The 17093-nt window shown below is 43.3% G+C and overlaps 1 protein-coding gene across 1 annotated transcript in view; it reads left to right on the plus strand.

Moving 5' to 3' along the window:
- LOC144692152 (lysophosphatidic acid receptor 3-like) overlaps positions 1-4896 on the plus strand; it is a 68403-nt gene extending 63507 nt beyond the window's left edge. Inside the window, exon 4 of the mRNA XM_078560663.1 lies at positions 1825-4896. Within this exon, the coding sequence (XP_078416789.1) occupies positions 1825-2141 (317 nt within the window). The 3' untranslated portion in view covers positions 2142-4896. The remainder of the gene's footprint in view (positions 1-1824) is intronic.
- Positions 4897-17093: the final 12197 nt, after the last annotated feature.

The following is a 17093-nucleotide window of genomic DNA, read 5'->3' on the forward strand; positions in this document are numbered from 1 at the left end:
AGGGAATTGGATCAGCACCTGAAGGAAAAAAAAGATCCCAAGGCAATGGGGAAAGGGTGGAGGGGAGTAAGCCTAGCTAAATTGTTCTTGCAGAGAGCTAGCATCGGCTCGGTGGGCTGAATGGTTACAGTACAGTAATCATGATTCAACGTTTTAGGTTCATTTAGGCCATTGCGCACTGCTGACATCACTTCAGCATGGAGTCAATAAGGATGTTGCTTCTGTGGAATAGCAAGTGATGCATAGGGACATATAATTAGGGTTGTTAAGAAGCAAAATGATAAGGTTAGTAGAGCTAAAGCAATCCTTGTGTAATGGTTACTTTTAGCTCTATTGGTCAGTTTAGTCATCTAAAACAAAAGTTGAATGCTGCTGATGCAATGATGTCACACACACTGGTTTGCTGGCTCTCATGCGAGTACTCGACTGTAAACACACACAGTCCTTAAACTCTAACACTATCTCCTCCCACTGTACCTCTGTACAGAGCTGGCATTCAGCTTTCTAATAAGTTGTTAATCTTTCCCAGCTACATTGTTTCAGAAACAGAAAAGGGCAAGCCTTGTGTTTATACGCTGTATCTGTCAGAGCAATAATTCAAACGCTTCATAAATGTGAAGTTAAATGTGAAGAGTGTATGTTGAAGGAAGTGGGATGAGTCCAGTTAAATGACAGCATTGAATAAAATGAGTCATTCTTTTCCCAAGAAATAGGAAGCTAAAGTTGTTTCTGATCAGATTCTGACAGGTTGCTTCCAAATTATTTAAGAAATTTACAATAACAAACTAATTTAATTTCCATTGTTTCATGGCATAATCAGCTTTGACTCTTATGTATTCTCATTTTTGTTCCTTCATGATTCTGCTTCCCCTCCCCTCCCATCTTTGTGATCTCCTCCAGCCTTACAACCTTCCGAGTTCCCTGCCTCTCCAAATTCTGGCCTCTTGCTTGTCCCCAATTTTAATCACTCCACCGTTGGCGGCCGTGCCTTCATCTGCCTGGGCCCTAAGGTCTGGAATTCCCTCCCTCCACTTCTCCGCCTCTTTACCGTGCTCTCCACCTGCATTGATTTATCCTTGTTAGGCAAGCGTATTAAGGGTTACACAACCAAAACAAATTGTGAGCTCCACACTTTAGAAAGGGTCTCAAGGCCCTCGAGAGAGCGTAGAGGAGATTTAATAAAATGGTGCCAGGGATGAAGGACTTCACTTGCATGGACTAGAGAAAGCGATATTGTTTTCCTTAGACCAGAAGTTCACTAGAGGTGTTTAAAATCATGAAGAGCCTTGGTAGAGTAAATAAGGAGGTATTGTATTCAGTGGAAGAAGGGATCAGTAACTAGAGGACACAGATTTAAGATCATTGACGAAAGAACCAGTGGCCCAATGAAGAAAAAAAAAATGTTCATGCAGCAAGCTGTTGTGATCTAGTACTGGATGAAAGGCTGGTGGAAACAGATTGTAGCTTTCAAAAGGGAATTGGATAAATACTTAAAGGGGAAAAGATCTGCAGAACAATGGGGTAAGAACAGGGAGAGTGGCACTAATTCAATGCCTCTTTCATAGAGTCAACATTGTCCCAGTGAGCTGAATGGCCTCCTTCTGAAACACTCTGTGATGAAGGTTATAAAGATGAAGCATTCTTTCCAATGTTTTGATGAGGCGAGGTTGTGGTGGGTGATGGGAGGTTCGTGTTGGAATTTTGTTCTTCACAAAACACTCATTCCCCCCCCCCTCAAAATTAATTCTGAAAGGATTTATGTGTAAGGTGATGGAATAAAGTCTTAGGCGTTCAGCCAAACCTTATGTTGTGTTTCTCTTTCAGGTGCTTTTATTTTTTGCTGGACTCCAGGGTTGATTGTGGTCCTTCTGGATGGCATTCGTTGTACCAGCTGCAATGTGCTGACCGTAAAGATATGGGTCCTTCTGCTGGCTTTGACCAATTCTCTGATGAATCCGATCATTTACTCCTACAAGGATCCGGAAATGTGGCATGTTATAAAGCAAATGCTCTTTCTCGGCTGTGGGGACAAGGTCGAAATGGATCAGGTTACTTTGAAGTCCACCTCAAACAGGCACAGTGTCGTCTCTGAACATACCGACTTGGGCGCTGATCGCCATCAGCTTCAAAGCGGACCCTGACAATGCAATTCAAGGCAATCTGCTCAAGATTGTCGCAGAGCCTCTAGTGTTGTGGAGACCATCTGCAAGTTTCTCGATTCACATAAAGGACAAATACAATTTCACAAGACATTTACTGAACCTGGTGTGATGGCGTTTTGCAATCACAGTTGAAACTTTGTGTTGGGGTGGGGGATTGTTCATGTTGCTGAGTAGTATCAGGAACCAGTGTTGCTTCTTTAGAAGTGAGCACATCTTTTTTTTCTTCAAAAAGGACTTCTTAGTTTTAAGTGTTGTGTTGAACATTTCTCAGCAAATGTGTGGTACATTCAGTCGACATTATGACTCAAAGAAGATAGTTGTGACCTCTATGACTAGATTTGGTCAGGTGCACTGTTGTACAGAAGCTATATTTTGCTCAACTTGACCTAGGTATGGTCTATAAAATGTCACACCGTCACACTGAGAAACACATTTGAAAGTAATCCTGTGCATCCCTCTCCAACATAAATGAAAGATATAGGTGGCACTCAAATCAAGGGAGGTTATAAGGGAGGTTGGCATTATCACTGAGTACCACGCAGAACCCCTTTCTGGTTCAAGATCTTGCATTGCTGAAGACCATTGGGAGTACCATCGCCACATGGACTGTAGTGGTTCAAGAGAAGGCCCACCATCATCTCAAGGGGCAACAGGGGATTGACAATGAATGTAACCTTGCCAAAGATGCCCACATCTGAGAGCATATTTTTAAAAATGGTTACCACCTCTGAGACTCTGTGCAAAATTGTGGCTTCCAAGCAATAAAAGAGGCCGCAAGTATTGAGTGTAAACATTTATAGGATGTCCAACTATATCAAGTCACTTCACCTCATGACTTAAAAAGCATGTAACCTGCTATATATGTAAAACTAAAAATCACAGGCTTGGGTTTTTTTTATATATTGGTTATGGCAATTTCTACGTAATTAATATTTTTGTGTGTACAATATTAATTGTTGAGTTTTAATCTTTTTGCAGTAAGTTCAGGTTAGCGTATACAGCCATCCAAAGTATTTTGAAGGTTGTTTTTCACTCTATCAACAACAAGTCTACTTTATACGAAAAAAATACATAATTCTGTCGCCAGAAGAAACACATGTTTGGAATCGACTCATTAAATTTTCCCAGAAGACGGAAGGGAATGATAACATGGTGGCAACGTTACTGGATAGTAATCCAGAATCCTGGAATAATGAGTTCAGATCCTATCACAGTAGCTGGTGGAATCTAAATTCGATTAATTAATTAATTGATAAATCAGAATTAAAAAGCTAGGCTCAGTAATGATGACCATGAAGCTACTGGATTGTGGTGGAAACCCAACCGGTTAACTAATGACCTTCAGGGAATGAAATCTGTCATTCCTATTGGCTGTGGCCTACATGTGACTCCAGTACCATAGCAATGTGCTTGACTGTGGCTTGGCTGAGCGAAACAGTTAATTGTGTGAGACTGCTATGGACAAGTTAAATAAGAATAAAACCAGATTGAAATTTCACAATTAGCCTTCTTTGCTCCAGTATCTCATCATCCTCATCAACTATAGTTATCCATTCCTGGCACCATCCAGGTAAATGTATGCCCTAAGGTTTAAATAGGCTTTCTGGAATGGGGGAGACTAAAATTACAATTGTGCCAACAACCAGGTTAACTGGTTGACATTTGCCCCTGTTTTATTGCCCCTTGCTATTGGACCATTACTTGCTGAAGTCAGTCACTCGTGATTCTCCAACTAAAGTTTGCATTTTCCCAGTTTATAAATACATCATTCTGAATTTTTCTAAAATAATTTTTCTTTTTGTGGATTTCAAATCCATGCTCTTTCTGAAATTGCAGGTCATTCAGTTCCCAGGGGTGTTCGCCTTCATTCAGTATTTCAAGAGAGTGGAGCAGAGGTAAAAAGCAAGTTCAAAAAATTGATGCTCTTTCTTGGAATGTCTAAGCACTAAGGGGAGTATTTCCCCTCAATTCCCCCTCCCCCATTGGGGGAGGGTTGTGCGGGGCTGGGCGTGGACTCGATCAGCGCCCCCGATCGGGTCCGCGCTGCCATTTTACATGGGGGGGGGCGGGCCAATTAAGGCCTGCCCAGCGTGACGTACGCCCGGAAGCGCTGAACGCTCCCAGTTCGGGCAGCTGGAGGGGGGTGGGAGTTCCCTGAGTTGGGGACAGTGTCACATGAGCTGGGACATGTCAATGAATTATTTTTTAAAAATTTTATTCAATTTTTAAACAATTCTTGAAACCTCATCCCAACCTTAAGGTTGGACGGGCAGCTCAGTTTATTAGTTTAATTACTTTTTAACAGGCCTTAATAGACCTTTGACAGTTCGGCAGGGGCGCAGCCAAGCCGAGCGGAAAATCTAAATAATGTGCAGTGACGTCAGGACACAGGCCGACGTCAACCAGTGTCATTTTATGCCTCAGCAAGCAGGCCCCGCCCCTACTCGCTGAGCCAAAAATTCTGGCCTAACAGTAATTTTTTTTAAAATTCAGCTGGTTGCAGATCGACAGGCATCCAGTTTTCTGTTATACTTTGCACCATCCTGAAACTTTCAGTTCTGGCTTTCTTTTAAAGCTTTTAGGTTTGTCCTGAATATTTTCAATGCACAGGGTCATTTCTATTGTAAATATGCGAACTGAAATGCATTTTGTTTTCTATGAATAAAGGTTTGTCAACCAGCGAGCAGGGTGCCATGCCATCAAATTTCAAATAAAATGTTTTTACACATCCTTATATCTCCTTTGCCAATTGTCCTCAAAACAACAAGGGATTGACAGCGAATGTAACCTTGCCAAAGATGCCATTGACCGTTTCACAATCTTTGGTTTGTTCTCCAGGAAGGCTGCGAGGTAGTGGTAAGCGAACCTAACACAAACTGGCCTTGCACATGCCCATGACTATTTCTCCTTGGCATCGAAGCCCCTAGAGGGAGTTCCTTGCGCACTAAAAATAAGGATAAATTGTTTTAAAATAACCGCCATGATACTGGGACTGATATCACAGTGGTTAGTGTTACTGGATTGATAACCTGTACACTGAGGCATGAAAACTTAATTCAATAAATCTGGAATGAAAAGCTAGTTTCAGTAACGATGACCATGAAACTACTGGAGCATCGCAAAAACCCATCTGGTTCACTGATGTCCTTCAGGGAAGGAAATCTGCTGCCCTTACTTGGCCTGGATGAGTCAGTAACTCCAGACTCACAACAATGTAGTTGACCCTTAACTACCCCCTGCAATTGTCTAGGAAGCCACTCAGTTCTATTCACCATCGCCTTCTCAAGGGCAAATAGGGATGGGCAGTAAATACTGGCTTTGCCGGTGATGTCCACAACCTATGAATGAATTTAAAAAAGGGGATAATCTAAGTTTCCCCTAATAGCCTCGGGGATCTCCCCAGTGGAATGAGGAGTGTTATGGTTCCAGCTGACATTAATACTGAACAAGTCAGATCCAGAGTGAAACCTGTCTTGACCGAGACTAACTTTTTTTAAACTGTGGAAGAAAGTTACTGAACAAATTCACAGGAAATTCTGCTGATGAACTTTGAACACAAAGAATAAAATATTTAGTAAAACAAGAAAAATGACTATATTACACCAGACAAAAAGGTTGGAAAGATCGCATTATGAACACAAGAAAATGATTCAAATATTCACGATTCCTTCACCCCCTGGTATATCTTTACAGACACATACAAATTAGGAAAGATAAAATAATTTACCATACCTATCTTGTACTCTAATATTCAGGATAAATATACGGTACATGTGAATTAACAGGTGAATTGTGGGCAGACACACCACACTCCAAAGTAAGTGACAGATGCGACCACAGCAGATTCCATGGATTTCTCAACAACCCACCCAGACACTGTCACACCATGCACCAACTGGGCTCAATGAAATTATGTCTTTCTCATGAGGGTTTCCAATCTCCACGTTTGAAGCGCTCACCTTGGAATCTCTCCAAATATCGCTCCCACTCAAATGGCTTCAACAAGGATCTACCTCCAGGGTTTCACTCTCATCTTCTTTGTTAATTCATTCATCCATGGGATGTGGGTGTCACTAACTGGGCCAGCATTTATTGCCCATCCCTAATTGCCCTTGAGAAGGTGGTGGTGAGCTGACTTCATGAACCGCTGCTGTCCACGTAGTGTAGGTACAGCCACAGTGCTGTTAGGGAGGGGGGTTCCAGTAATTTGACCCAGTGACAGTAAAGGAACAGCGATATATTTCCAAATCAGGATGATGAGTGGCTTCAAAGGGAACTTTCAGGCAGTGGTGTTCCCATGTGTCTGCTGCCCTTGTTCTTCTAGATGGTAGTGGTTGTGGGTTTGGAAGGTGCTGCTTAAGGAGCCTTGGTGAGCTTCTGCAGTGCATCTTGTAGATGGTACACACTGCTGCCATAAGACCAAAAGACTATAAGATTTAGGAGCAAAAGCAGGCCAATTGGCCCATTGACTCTTCTCCGGCATTTAATGAGATCATGGCTGGTCTGATAATTCTCAACTCCACTTTCTTGCATTTTCCCCATAACCCTTGATTCCCTTACTGATTAAAAATCTGTCCATCTCAGCCTTGAATATACTCAATGGCCCAGCCTCTACAGCCCTCTGTGGTAAAGAATTCCACAGATACATTACCCTCTGAGAGAATAAATTCCTCCTCATCTCTGTTTTAAATGGGTCGCCCCTTACTCTGAGATTATGCCCTCTGGTCCTGGACTCTCCCAGAAGGGGAAGCAACCTCTCAGCATCTACCCTGTCAAGCCCCCTAAGAATCTTATATGTTTCAATAAGGTCGCCTCTCATCCTTCTAAATGCCACTGTGTGTCGGTGGTGGAGGGAATGAATGTTTGTGGATGTGGTGCCAATCAAGTGGGCTGCTTTGTCCTGGATGGTGTCAAGCTCCTTGAGTGTTGTGGGAGCTACACTCATCCGAGCAACAGGAGAGTATTCCATCACACTACTGGCTTGTGCCTTGTGGATGGTGGACAGGCTTTGGGGAGTCAGGAGGTGAGTTACTCACTGCAGGATTCCTAGCCTCTGACCTGCTCCTGTAGCCTCAGTGTTTATATGGCTGGTCCAGTTCAGTTTCTGGTCAATGGTAACCCCCAAAATGTTGATTGAGATTCTGATATTCCTTTCCCCTGGATTTCTGAGTACACTCAAGCTTCACATTCCAAGTACACTTTCAGGTCTTCAGCTGTGCCAAGTGAACACTACTTTGCTCCATAAGGGTACCTTGGCCCTTACAGCCCACAGCATGGAGTCACCAACCTTTGGCTGCCCTCTTGGACCTTCTGGGCTTCTCTCAAGCCCATTTTGCTTCAACTCCACATTGGTCCCAATGACTTAGGTAGGAAGGGGATGTGGTCCTGCAATCAGAATTTAGGGAGCTAGGTAGAAAATTAGCGAGCAGGACCTCCAATGTAATAATCTCTGGATTACTCCCAGTGCCACGTGCCAGTGAGTACAGAAATAGGAGGATAAGGCAGATGAATGCGTGGCTGGGAAGATGGTGCAGGATGGAGGGCTTTAGGTTCCTGGGACATTGGGGCTGGCTCTGGGGGAGATGGCACCTGTACAAGCCAGAGGGGTTGCACCTGAACAGAGCTGGGGCTGAGTTTGTTGCGGGGCATTTTGCTAGTGCTGTTGGGAGGGCTTTAAATTAACTGGGCAGGGGTTTGGGAACCAAGAGAAAATATTAGAGAGGAATACCCGAGTGCAAAAAGGACTGGGAGGGACAGATAGCACTAGTATAGGGAATAGTAAGTTAATAGGTGAAGTGGGGGTGAGGGGGAAAGTAACAAAATCTAAATCAGGGTTACTGTGCATGTATGTGAATGCACGGAGTATAGTGAATAAGATTGGGGAGTTACAGGCGCAGATTGCCATGTGGAAAAATGATGTTGTGGCGATAACAGAGACCTGGCTCAGGGAAGGGCAGAACTGGGTGTTAACTATTCCCGGGTACAAGGTGTTCATAAAAAGTAGGAAAGGAAGGAAAGGAGGAGGGGTGGTGGTATTGGTTAAGGAGAGCATTGCAGTGCTGGAGAAAGAGGATGTCTCAGAGGCTTCAAGGACAGAATCAATTCAGCTAGAGCTAAGGAACAAAAATGGTGTAATTACATTGCTCGGTGTAGTCTAACTAGTGAGAAAGACACAGAAGAACAAATTTGCAGGGAAGTTATAGAGAGATGCAAGCATTATTGAGTAGTTATAATGGTGGACTTTAATTACCTGAATGTAGGCTGGGACAGTGGTCGTGTAAAGGGCAGAGAGGGGCAGAAGTTCCGAGATTGTGTTCAGGAGAATTTTCTACAGCAGTATGGGTCCAATCCAACAAGAAAAGACGCACTGTTGGACCTGGTTCTTGGAAATGAGGTGGGCCAAGTAGATCAAGTGTCAGTGGGGGAACATTTAGGAGACAGTGATCATTGTATTGTATGTTTTAGGATGATGATAGAAAAGAACGATAGGCAATCCAGAGTGAGAATAATTAACAGGACGAGAGATGACTTCAATGGGGCAAGAACAGAGCTGGGCCGGATAGACTGGAATGAAAAATTGGCGGGTAAAACTGTAGCTGAACAATGGGATACCTTCAAAAAAGAATTGGTTTGGGCACAGTCAAGGTATATTCCATCAAAAAAAGAAGGTAGGACAAATAAATCCAGAGCTCCTTGGATGAGAAAGGAGATAGAAATTAAGATAAAGAAGAAAAAGTGCACTTGTGACATGTGTCAGGTAGAAAATATGATTGAGAACCAAGAGGAATACAGAAGGTTCAGAGGGGAGGTGAAAAATCATACTAGAGAAGTGTAGAGGGATAATGTATAAAGACTGGCAGCCACCATAAAGGGGAATCCCAAAGTCTTCTGTCAGCAAATAAATAGTAAAAGGGTGGTAAAAGGAGGAGAAGGGCTGATTAGGGACCTAAAGGGGATTTACACATGGACAAAGGGGCCATGGTTGAGGTATTAAATGAATACTTTGCATCCATCTTTACCAAGGAGGTAGATGCTACCCAGGCAGTGGTGACAGACAAAGAAACCCTGTCATTAGAAAGGTTCAAAATTGATAAGGAGGAAGTGTTGAGTAGACTGTCAGTACTTAAAATTGTCAAGGCACCGGGACCAGATAAGATGCATCCAAGGATATTGAAGGAAGTGAGAGTAGAAATTGCAGGAGCATTGGCCATAATCTTTCTGTCTTCCCTAGACTCAGGAGGGTGCAGAGGACTAGAGAATTGCAAACGTTACGCTCTTGTTCAGAAAAGGTTGTAAGGATAAGCCCAGCAATTACAGACCGGTCAGTTTAACTTCAGTGGTGGGCAAGATTCTAGAGACAATTATTCAGGATAGAGTTAGTAGTCATATAGGAAAAATATAGGTTGATAAGGAAGAGCCAGCATGGTTTTCTAAAGGGGAAATTTTTTAACTAACTTGCTGGAGTTTTTTGAAGAGTTAACAGAAAAGGTCGATGAGGGCAATGCTGTTGATGTGGTGTATATGGACTTTCAAAAGGCATTTGACACAGTGCCACACAACAGACTTGTGAGAAAAGTTATTGCTGATGGAATAAAAGGGACAGTAGCAACGTGGATAAAAAATTGGCTGAGTAATAGGAGACAGAGGGTAATGGTCAATGGATGTTTTCTGGGCTGGAGGAAGGTTTGTAGTGGTGTTCCCCAGGGGTCGGTATTGGGGCCTTTGCTTTTCCTGATATATATTATTGATCTAGATCTTGATGTGCAGGGGACAATTTCAAATGCAGATGATACAAAGCTTGGGAGTGTTGTAATCTTGGAGAAGGACAGTGCCGAACTTCAAAAAGACATAGGCAAGTTGGTGGAGTGGGCAGATAGGTGGCAGATGAAGTTCAATGTGGAGAAGTGTGAAGTGATGCATTTTGGTAGGAAGAACATGGACAGGCAATATAAAATAAGGGGTGAAGTTTTGAAGGGGGTGCAGGAGCAGAAAGACCTGGGTGTATATGTGCAAAGATCATTGAAGGTGGCAGGACAGGTGCAGAGAGCAGTTAATAAAGCATATAGTATCCTGGTGTCATGACTCACTGGGGATAGTGCGCTGTAATATCAAGCCCCACTGCTCCCTGAGACACAACAAATGTGAAAAAAGTTTGATCAACCCACCTAATAGTTTAATTAAGGTTAACAGAATATAAGCACCAGGTTTGTAAATTTAATAAGTAAATAATTGTTTATTGAACAAATTGTCTTAAACCAGTGGCAAAAGAAAAAAATGTGAACAGCTAATTTCTAACTCTAGAACCGAAACTCTACCCGTCCTTAAATCCCTACACACACATACAAGACACATAAGACACACAAAAACATGAATTTTAAGGGTGGGATAAAACAATTCAATAGCACCGGGTTCGATGGGTTGATTTTGATCGATGTCTTCCAAATTCCTTTCTGTTCTTTGTTGATGACATGAGGTGGTCTTTCCAGTCCTTTCAGTCTTTAGTTCCCTGGTTGAGCACTTGCCTTTCAATGCCTCTTGACAGGGATTTTCAGAGAGAGAGAGCAGGTTATAGGGATATGAGGAGAAAAAGGCAGCAAGTTATTATTATAGAATTAATGGAATCTTACACACAAAGGAGAGAAAGGTTTCAGTTCTTTTTCCTTTCAGGCTAGGAGCTATTCTGCTGCACTGCTCTCACACAAACCCTGGTCACCTGGTCAGAAGCTGTTTAAAACATCGTTGGCAGGCAGTTCCCCATTAGACTGGACTCCTCCATGGCACTACCCTGTCTTTCATGGCACACTCTGGTCCAGGACAGCAACGTTGTATATAACCCTCACTCTGTTCCAGTAGACCTGTCTCTCAAACTGCAACCATTGTCATTTTAGTCCACAGTCCAACAGAAATAAAAAGATATTTTCTTTACACTGAGCTTTATTAATAGGGGCATAGAGTACAAGAGCAAGGAGGTTATGCTGAATTTATATAAGACACTGGTTAGACCTCAGCTGGAGTATTGTGTACAGTTCTGGGCACCACATTATAGGAAAGATGTGAACACATTGAAGAGAGTGCAGAAAATGTTTATAAGAATGGTTCCAGAGTTGAGAAACTTCAGTCACAAAGATAGATTGGAGAGGTTGAGACTGTTCTCCTTGGAGAGAAGAAGGCTAAGAGGAGACTTGAGAGAGATGTTTAAAATCATTAACAGGCTGGATAGAGTAGATAGAGAGAAGCTATTCTCACTTGTAAAAGGTTTAAGAACGAGAGGACACAGAGTTAAAGTGATTTGCAAAAGAAGCAAACATGACGTGAGAAAAAAACTTTTTCACAAAACAAATGGTTCGGGTCTGGAATGCACAGCCTGGAAGTGTGGTGGAGGCAGGTTCGATCGAGGCATTCAGGAGGGCATTTGGTAATTATTTGAATAGAAACAATGTGCAGGGGTACAGGGAAAAGGCAGGAGAATGGCACTAGGTCATAATGCTCATTTGGAGTGCTGGAACAGACACAATGGGCCAAATGGCCCATTAAAACTCTGTGGTTCTACATGATCCTGTGAAGTCTGCTCCCTGCAGCTTTCTCTTTAACTTGGAGCCAATTTCTCTGCTCCTTTCTCTCAACTTTATATAACAGGATCTGTTTTTGATTTCTGTCCTTGCCCCTTACCTGGAACTATCTTCTGGGACCTGTTTCTGATCCTTGGCTTTGTCCCTGCCTAGGACTTTCTTCTGGGACCTTCTTTCTATCCCTCTCTCTGTGTCCTACTCCCTGGGACACCTTCTCTCGAATGGTGCCCCAGCTCAGGTCACCTGGCCTCCAGTTTTGCGCCATTTCACTTCTCTGCTTCCTTTTCTTCAGTTCCTAGCTGAAAGACGCGAAAATGGACAAACTGCGCACATGCGGCTCTTTTGCAGCCAATGCATGTGCAGGAGGCCCGAAGCCTGCTCGGAACCATAGTTCCCAAACTGCGACTTTGGCGTACCGTAGATGTCAGGGCGTTAGTCAACCTCTGAAGCCTGAAAAATCCCCCTAATAATGGGGTCAATTTATACACTGAGTATAAAAGTGAGCTGCCAGTGTGGGTGAGGGTGGCTGCCATTCTGAAATGTGAAAAGAAGCCATAAAACCAGTGAATTAATGTGACACAGTTTGTTGAATAAATTAACTGTACAAAGACCCTTTTAACCGCAATTAAAGCATTGAAAACCCGTCAAATTCGAAACTCATCGGCATCTAACACAAAGAGTGGGCGTGTCTTACACTCCTGGGCATCTTTGCAACATCACCCTTATTGCCTGCTCAGTCCATTGCATCCAGTTGCAAGTAAAACATCCACTTGCGGGGTGAAAAATTGGGGCTGACGACCAGTACAAGTATAGCATATTGTGACTGAAAGCAGAGATTGATTTATACACCGAATTGACTTATAAACCGCTATCTACAGTATAAAGCTGCTTCCGCAAATATTGTGTTACTTGTTCTTGATTGCATTTTCAATGCTGTGTAAACTGGGTTAAAACAGACCTGATGCAAGTATAGTGTTTGAATATAGTGCTCTAATTCCATTATAAAATCATAAAATGATACAGCACAGAAGGCCATTTGGCCCATTATTACGCCAGCCCCCTCTCTTTAAAGGAGCTATCCAACGAGTCCCACTCCCTTGTTCTCTTCTCAAAGCTCTGCAAATTTTTCCCCCATCAGGTACTTATCCAGTTCATTCTTGAAATGTACTCTTGAATCTTCCACCATCCTTTCAGGCAATGTGTTTGCTGCCCTTGTCCGTCCAGATGATAGCGATTGTGGGTTTGGAAGGTGCTGTCAAAGGAGCCTTGGTGCAAAATACTGCAGATGTCGGAAGACTGAAGTAAAAACAGAAAATACTGCAGTTACTCAGCAGGTCTAGCAGCACCTGTGGAGGAACATAGGAGCAAGAGTAGGTCATTCAGCCCATCGAGCCTGTTTCACTTTCCAAACAGATCAAGACTGACCATCGACCTCTACACCATTTGTCCCACTATCCCCATACCCTTTGATGTCATTGGTCTCCAGGAATCTATCAATTTCTGTCTTGAACATACTCAATGGTTAAGCTTCCACAGCCCTCTGGGGAAGAGAATTCCAAAGATTCACCACCCTCTGAGTGAAGAAATTCCTCCTCATCTCAGTCTTAAATGGCCTGCCCATGAGACTGTGTCCCCTGGTTCTAGACTCACCAGCCAAGGGAAATATCTTATCAACATCGACCCTGTCACACTCTGTGTTAATTTTGTAAGTTTCAATGAGATCACCTCTCATTCTTCAAAACTTTAGAGAATACAGGCTAAGACTCCTCAGTGCCTTCTCACAAGACAATCCTGCCACCCCAGGTATTAGTTCGGTGAACCTCTGTTGCACTCCCTCTTTGACAAGTCTACCCTTTCTTAGATAAGGAGACGAAAACTGTACACAATACTCCAGGTGTGGTCTCACCAAGGCTCTATATAATTGCAGCAAGGCAGCTTTACTCTTGCACTCAAGAGAGAGAAAAACTGAGTTACTGGGCAGAACCATCTGCCCTTTGAAAAATTTCAGGCATTGGGACCATTTCTGGGTGCTGACCCCGCTCAGATCAGAGGTCGACGACAGTTGGGGAGCTACCTAATTAAGGATGGCAAGGTGTCTCCAAGGTGGGAGGCCCAATTAGACAGCCTGCAGAACAGGATGACTGGAACCTTGCTGGGAGAGGTTGGTGCTGCTGAGGCAGGGAGGAAAGCAGGAGGGCACTTCAAAATGAGGTGCAATAACACTTTAAAAATAAAGAATGCAACAACTGTCAGGTTCAGGTAGCTGCTGGTTTCCAGCCTCAGCAGCGGGGGCCAGTCCAATGCCAGTAAGATGCCGGCTGGTTCTGGAACTGGCACCTAAGTGGGACCTTATTTGCCCAAACCATTTGCCTCCGTGGAAGGGATTACTGGTTCCCATTGCAGCCAACCTCCAGTAAGAAAACTTCAAGTCAGGGAATCGACCCCACCATGACTTTTGAAATTTTCTTCCAGTTCTGCCTCCAACTCCACCCCCACGGGGCTGATAAGATTCTGGACAACATTTGAAGTCTGTGATCTTACATCAGAGCAGTCCTGATGAAGGTTAATCGACCTGAAATGTTAACTCTGTTTCACACTTTTAATTGTTCACTTTATCCTCAAGAGAGGTTGATTGGCAACCGTTCATTAATTACCATGTCATTAAAAAGGGCATTTGCATTATTGATTAGTCGACTTTCTGGAGTGGATTTAATGATTCATTAATGTACAAATGCAAAAAAATCCATGAAACTCGCGGCGAGGGTTAAGGACAAGATGCTGTTTCCCTGAAGCTGATTATGGAACACTGCAGGCAGCCCACCAACTTGTGACAATTCACAGTGGACACCTCCCTCACCACAACTTGCACATTAATAACCATGAACTTTGTCCAGTTGCTGATATTTTTTTTCAGAAAAGCCTGGGCCGTTGTTTATGAAACTTTAAGTTTTCAGTCCTTTGATTGGTCTCAAAGTGAATTTTCACTTACAGAACTTTCAGTTCGAATTCTTGGCTTTGCTTTATTTTTAACCGAGCAAAGTTTATGCAATTTGAATGTTTTGTCTGAAAGATGTCTCTGTTCATTTTGTGTCTTTTTGTGGTCATGTCAATTGTAAACAACGTGTGTGTCAACTAAGGCCTGGCTTTTTGCAGTCTGACAGCAGCCTTGAATTAAGACTGGGTGACATGCTGAGTTTGAAGGTCATCATCGATTTGTGAGCCAAGGGAAACATTAGAGCTATTTGACGAGAGGGCATTTCAGCCCCTTAAGTACCAGATGAAAGAGTTATGAGAAGTTACTTAATGGGCTCAGGCTCTTCAACCTCATAGAGACAAATCAGAGGGGACTTTATAAAAGATGGATAGGCTGCTTAATGGGAGATAGAAATTAGGCAGAACACAACATTTTGAGATATGCCATAGATGCAGGACATGAGGATACCATTCTACGCTGGTAAAGCTCAAATTTAGGACAGACCACACACATAAAGAATATTAATTCAAGCAAAGGGTATCCACCCTGGAATAACTTCCCTGAAAGAGTGAATTTGGCTGGAACATGGGATTGATTTAAGGCATCTTATAATGCAGGAGGAATTCATCCAGCCCATTGAGTTTGTGCCAGCTCTTTGAAGAACCTGACATTTTAATCCCACACCCCAGCGTTCTCCCCCATAACCTGACCAATGAGTCCTCCTCAAGAACATGTCCAACTGTCTTTTGAAAGTTCCTATTGAATCTGATTCCACTCCCCTTACGCCATTCTAGATCATTAGTACATTAAAACATTCACCTCGTTCCCTCTCTAGCACTTTTCAAATTATTTTAAACCTATGACCTCTGGCCAATGACCTATTGCCAGAGGAAACCGTGTCTGTCTACTTGCTCTCAAATCGATAATATGATAAGGGGACCTAACCTTAAAATTGGAGCCTGGCCATTCACGGGAGAAGCTAGGAAACACTTCTTCACACATAAGGTGATAGAAATGATGAATACTCGTCCCACAAAAAGAAGCAAATGCTAGTTCAATAATTTTAAATCTGAGATTAATAGATTTTTGCAAGTCAGAGGTATTAATGGATATGGGGCAAAGGGAGGGGGTGTGTGTGGTGAGGTGGTATATGGTATTAGCACACAGATCAAACATAATCTCACTGAATGACAGGACAGGCTCAAAGAGCTGAATGGCCTCCTCCTGTTTCTATGAGTAGCACCTCTATTGATAGCTCACCAGTTGAAATGTGCAATTAATTTTCTGTCATTCATTCACGGGGTGTGGGCATCACTGGCTAGGCCAGCATTTATTGCCCATCCCTAATTGACATTGAGAAGGTTGGTGAGCTGCCTTCTTGAACTGCTGAAGTCCATGTGGTGTAGGTACACCCACAGTGCTGTTAAGGAGGGAGTTCCAGGATTTTGACCCAGCGACAGTGAAAGAACGGCGATATATTTCCAAGTCAGGATGGTGAGTGACTTGAAGGGGAACTTCCAGGTGGTGGTGTTCCCATCTATCTGCTGCCTTTGTCCTTCTAGGTGGTAGTGGTCATGGGTTTGGAAGCTGCTGTCGAAGGAGCAGTGTATCTTGTAGATGGCACACGCTGCTGCTACTGTGCGTCGGTGGCAGAGGGAGTGAATGCTGTTGGATGCTGTGCCAATCAAGTGGCTGCTTTGTCCTGGACAGTGTCAAGCTTCTTGAGTGTTGTGGGAGCTGCACTCATCCAGGCAAGTGGAGAGTATTCCATCACACTCCTGGCTTGTGGCTTGTAGATGGTGGACAGGCTTTGGGGAGTCAGGAGGTGAGTCACTCTTTGCAGGATTCCAAGCCTCTTGTAGCCACAGTATTTATACTGCTAGTCTATTCAGTTTCTGGTCACTGGTAACCCTCAGGATGTTGATATATTTATGTATATATGTATATATTTGTGTGTATATATAAGTGAGGCAAAGTAAATAAAGGCAAATTGCCCATTCATGCTCCAAGTGACAGGTCACAACAGAGTGGGACATGTAGTTGGAGAATCACTGCTGGAAGGCTGTTACCCCATCTTCCTATCTGTGCTCCCTAAGTGACGGACCTGAGGATCAGCAGAAGTGTCCTTTAAAATTCAACCATGTGTCTGTCTGGCTTCTGTTAGACTGTATCTCGACAGACTAAAGTTGAAAGCGGGGTAGATTTCTGCACTCCAGCATCTGCCTCCTCTCTCTGCCAAGCACAAGCTCATTTTCCCAACTCCTTTGTTACCCTCCCCTTCTCTCCCCAACCTCCAAAGGAAACAAGCAGGAGGAACCTGCTGTTGGTTTATCTACTCTCTAACAACAAACTGACTAATGAGGGTGCACAATTATTATCTAGCAGAGA

Source organism: Cetorhinus maximus, chromosome 17 (assembly GCF_964194155.1).
Source record: "Cetorhinus maximus chromosome 17, sCetMax3.hap1.1, whole genome shotgun sequence".
NCBI classification, from domain to species: Eukaryota; Metazoa; Chordata; class Chondrichthyes; order Lamniformes; family Cetorhinidae; genus Cetorhinus; species Cetorhinus maximus.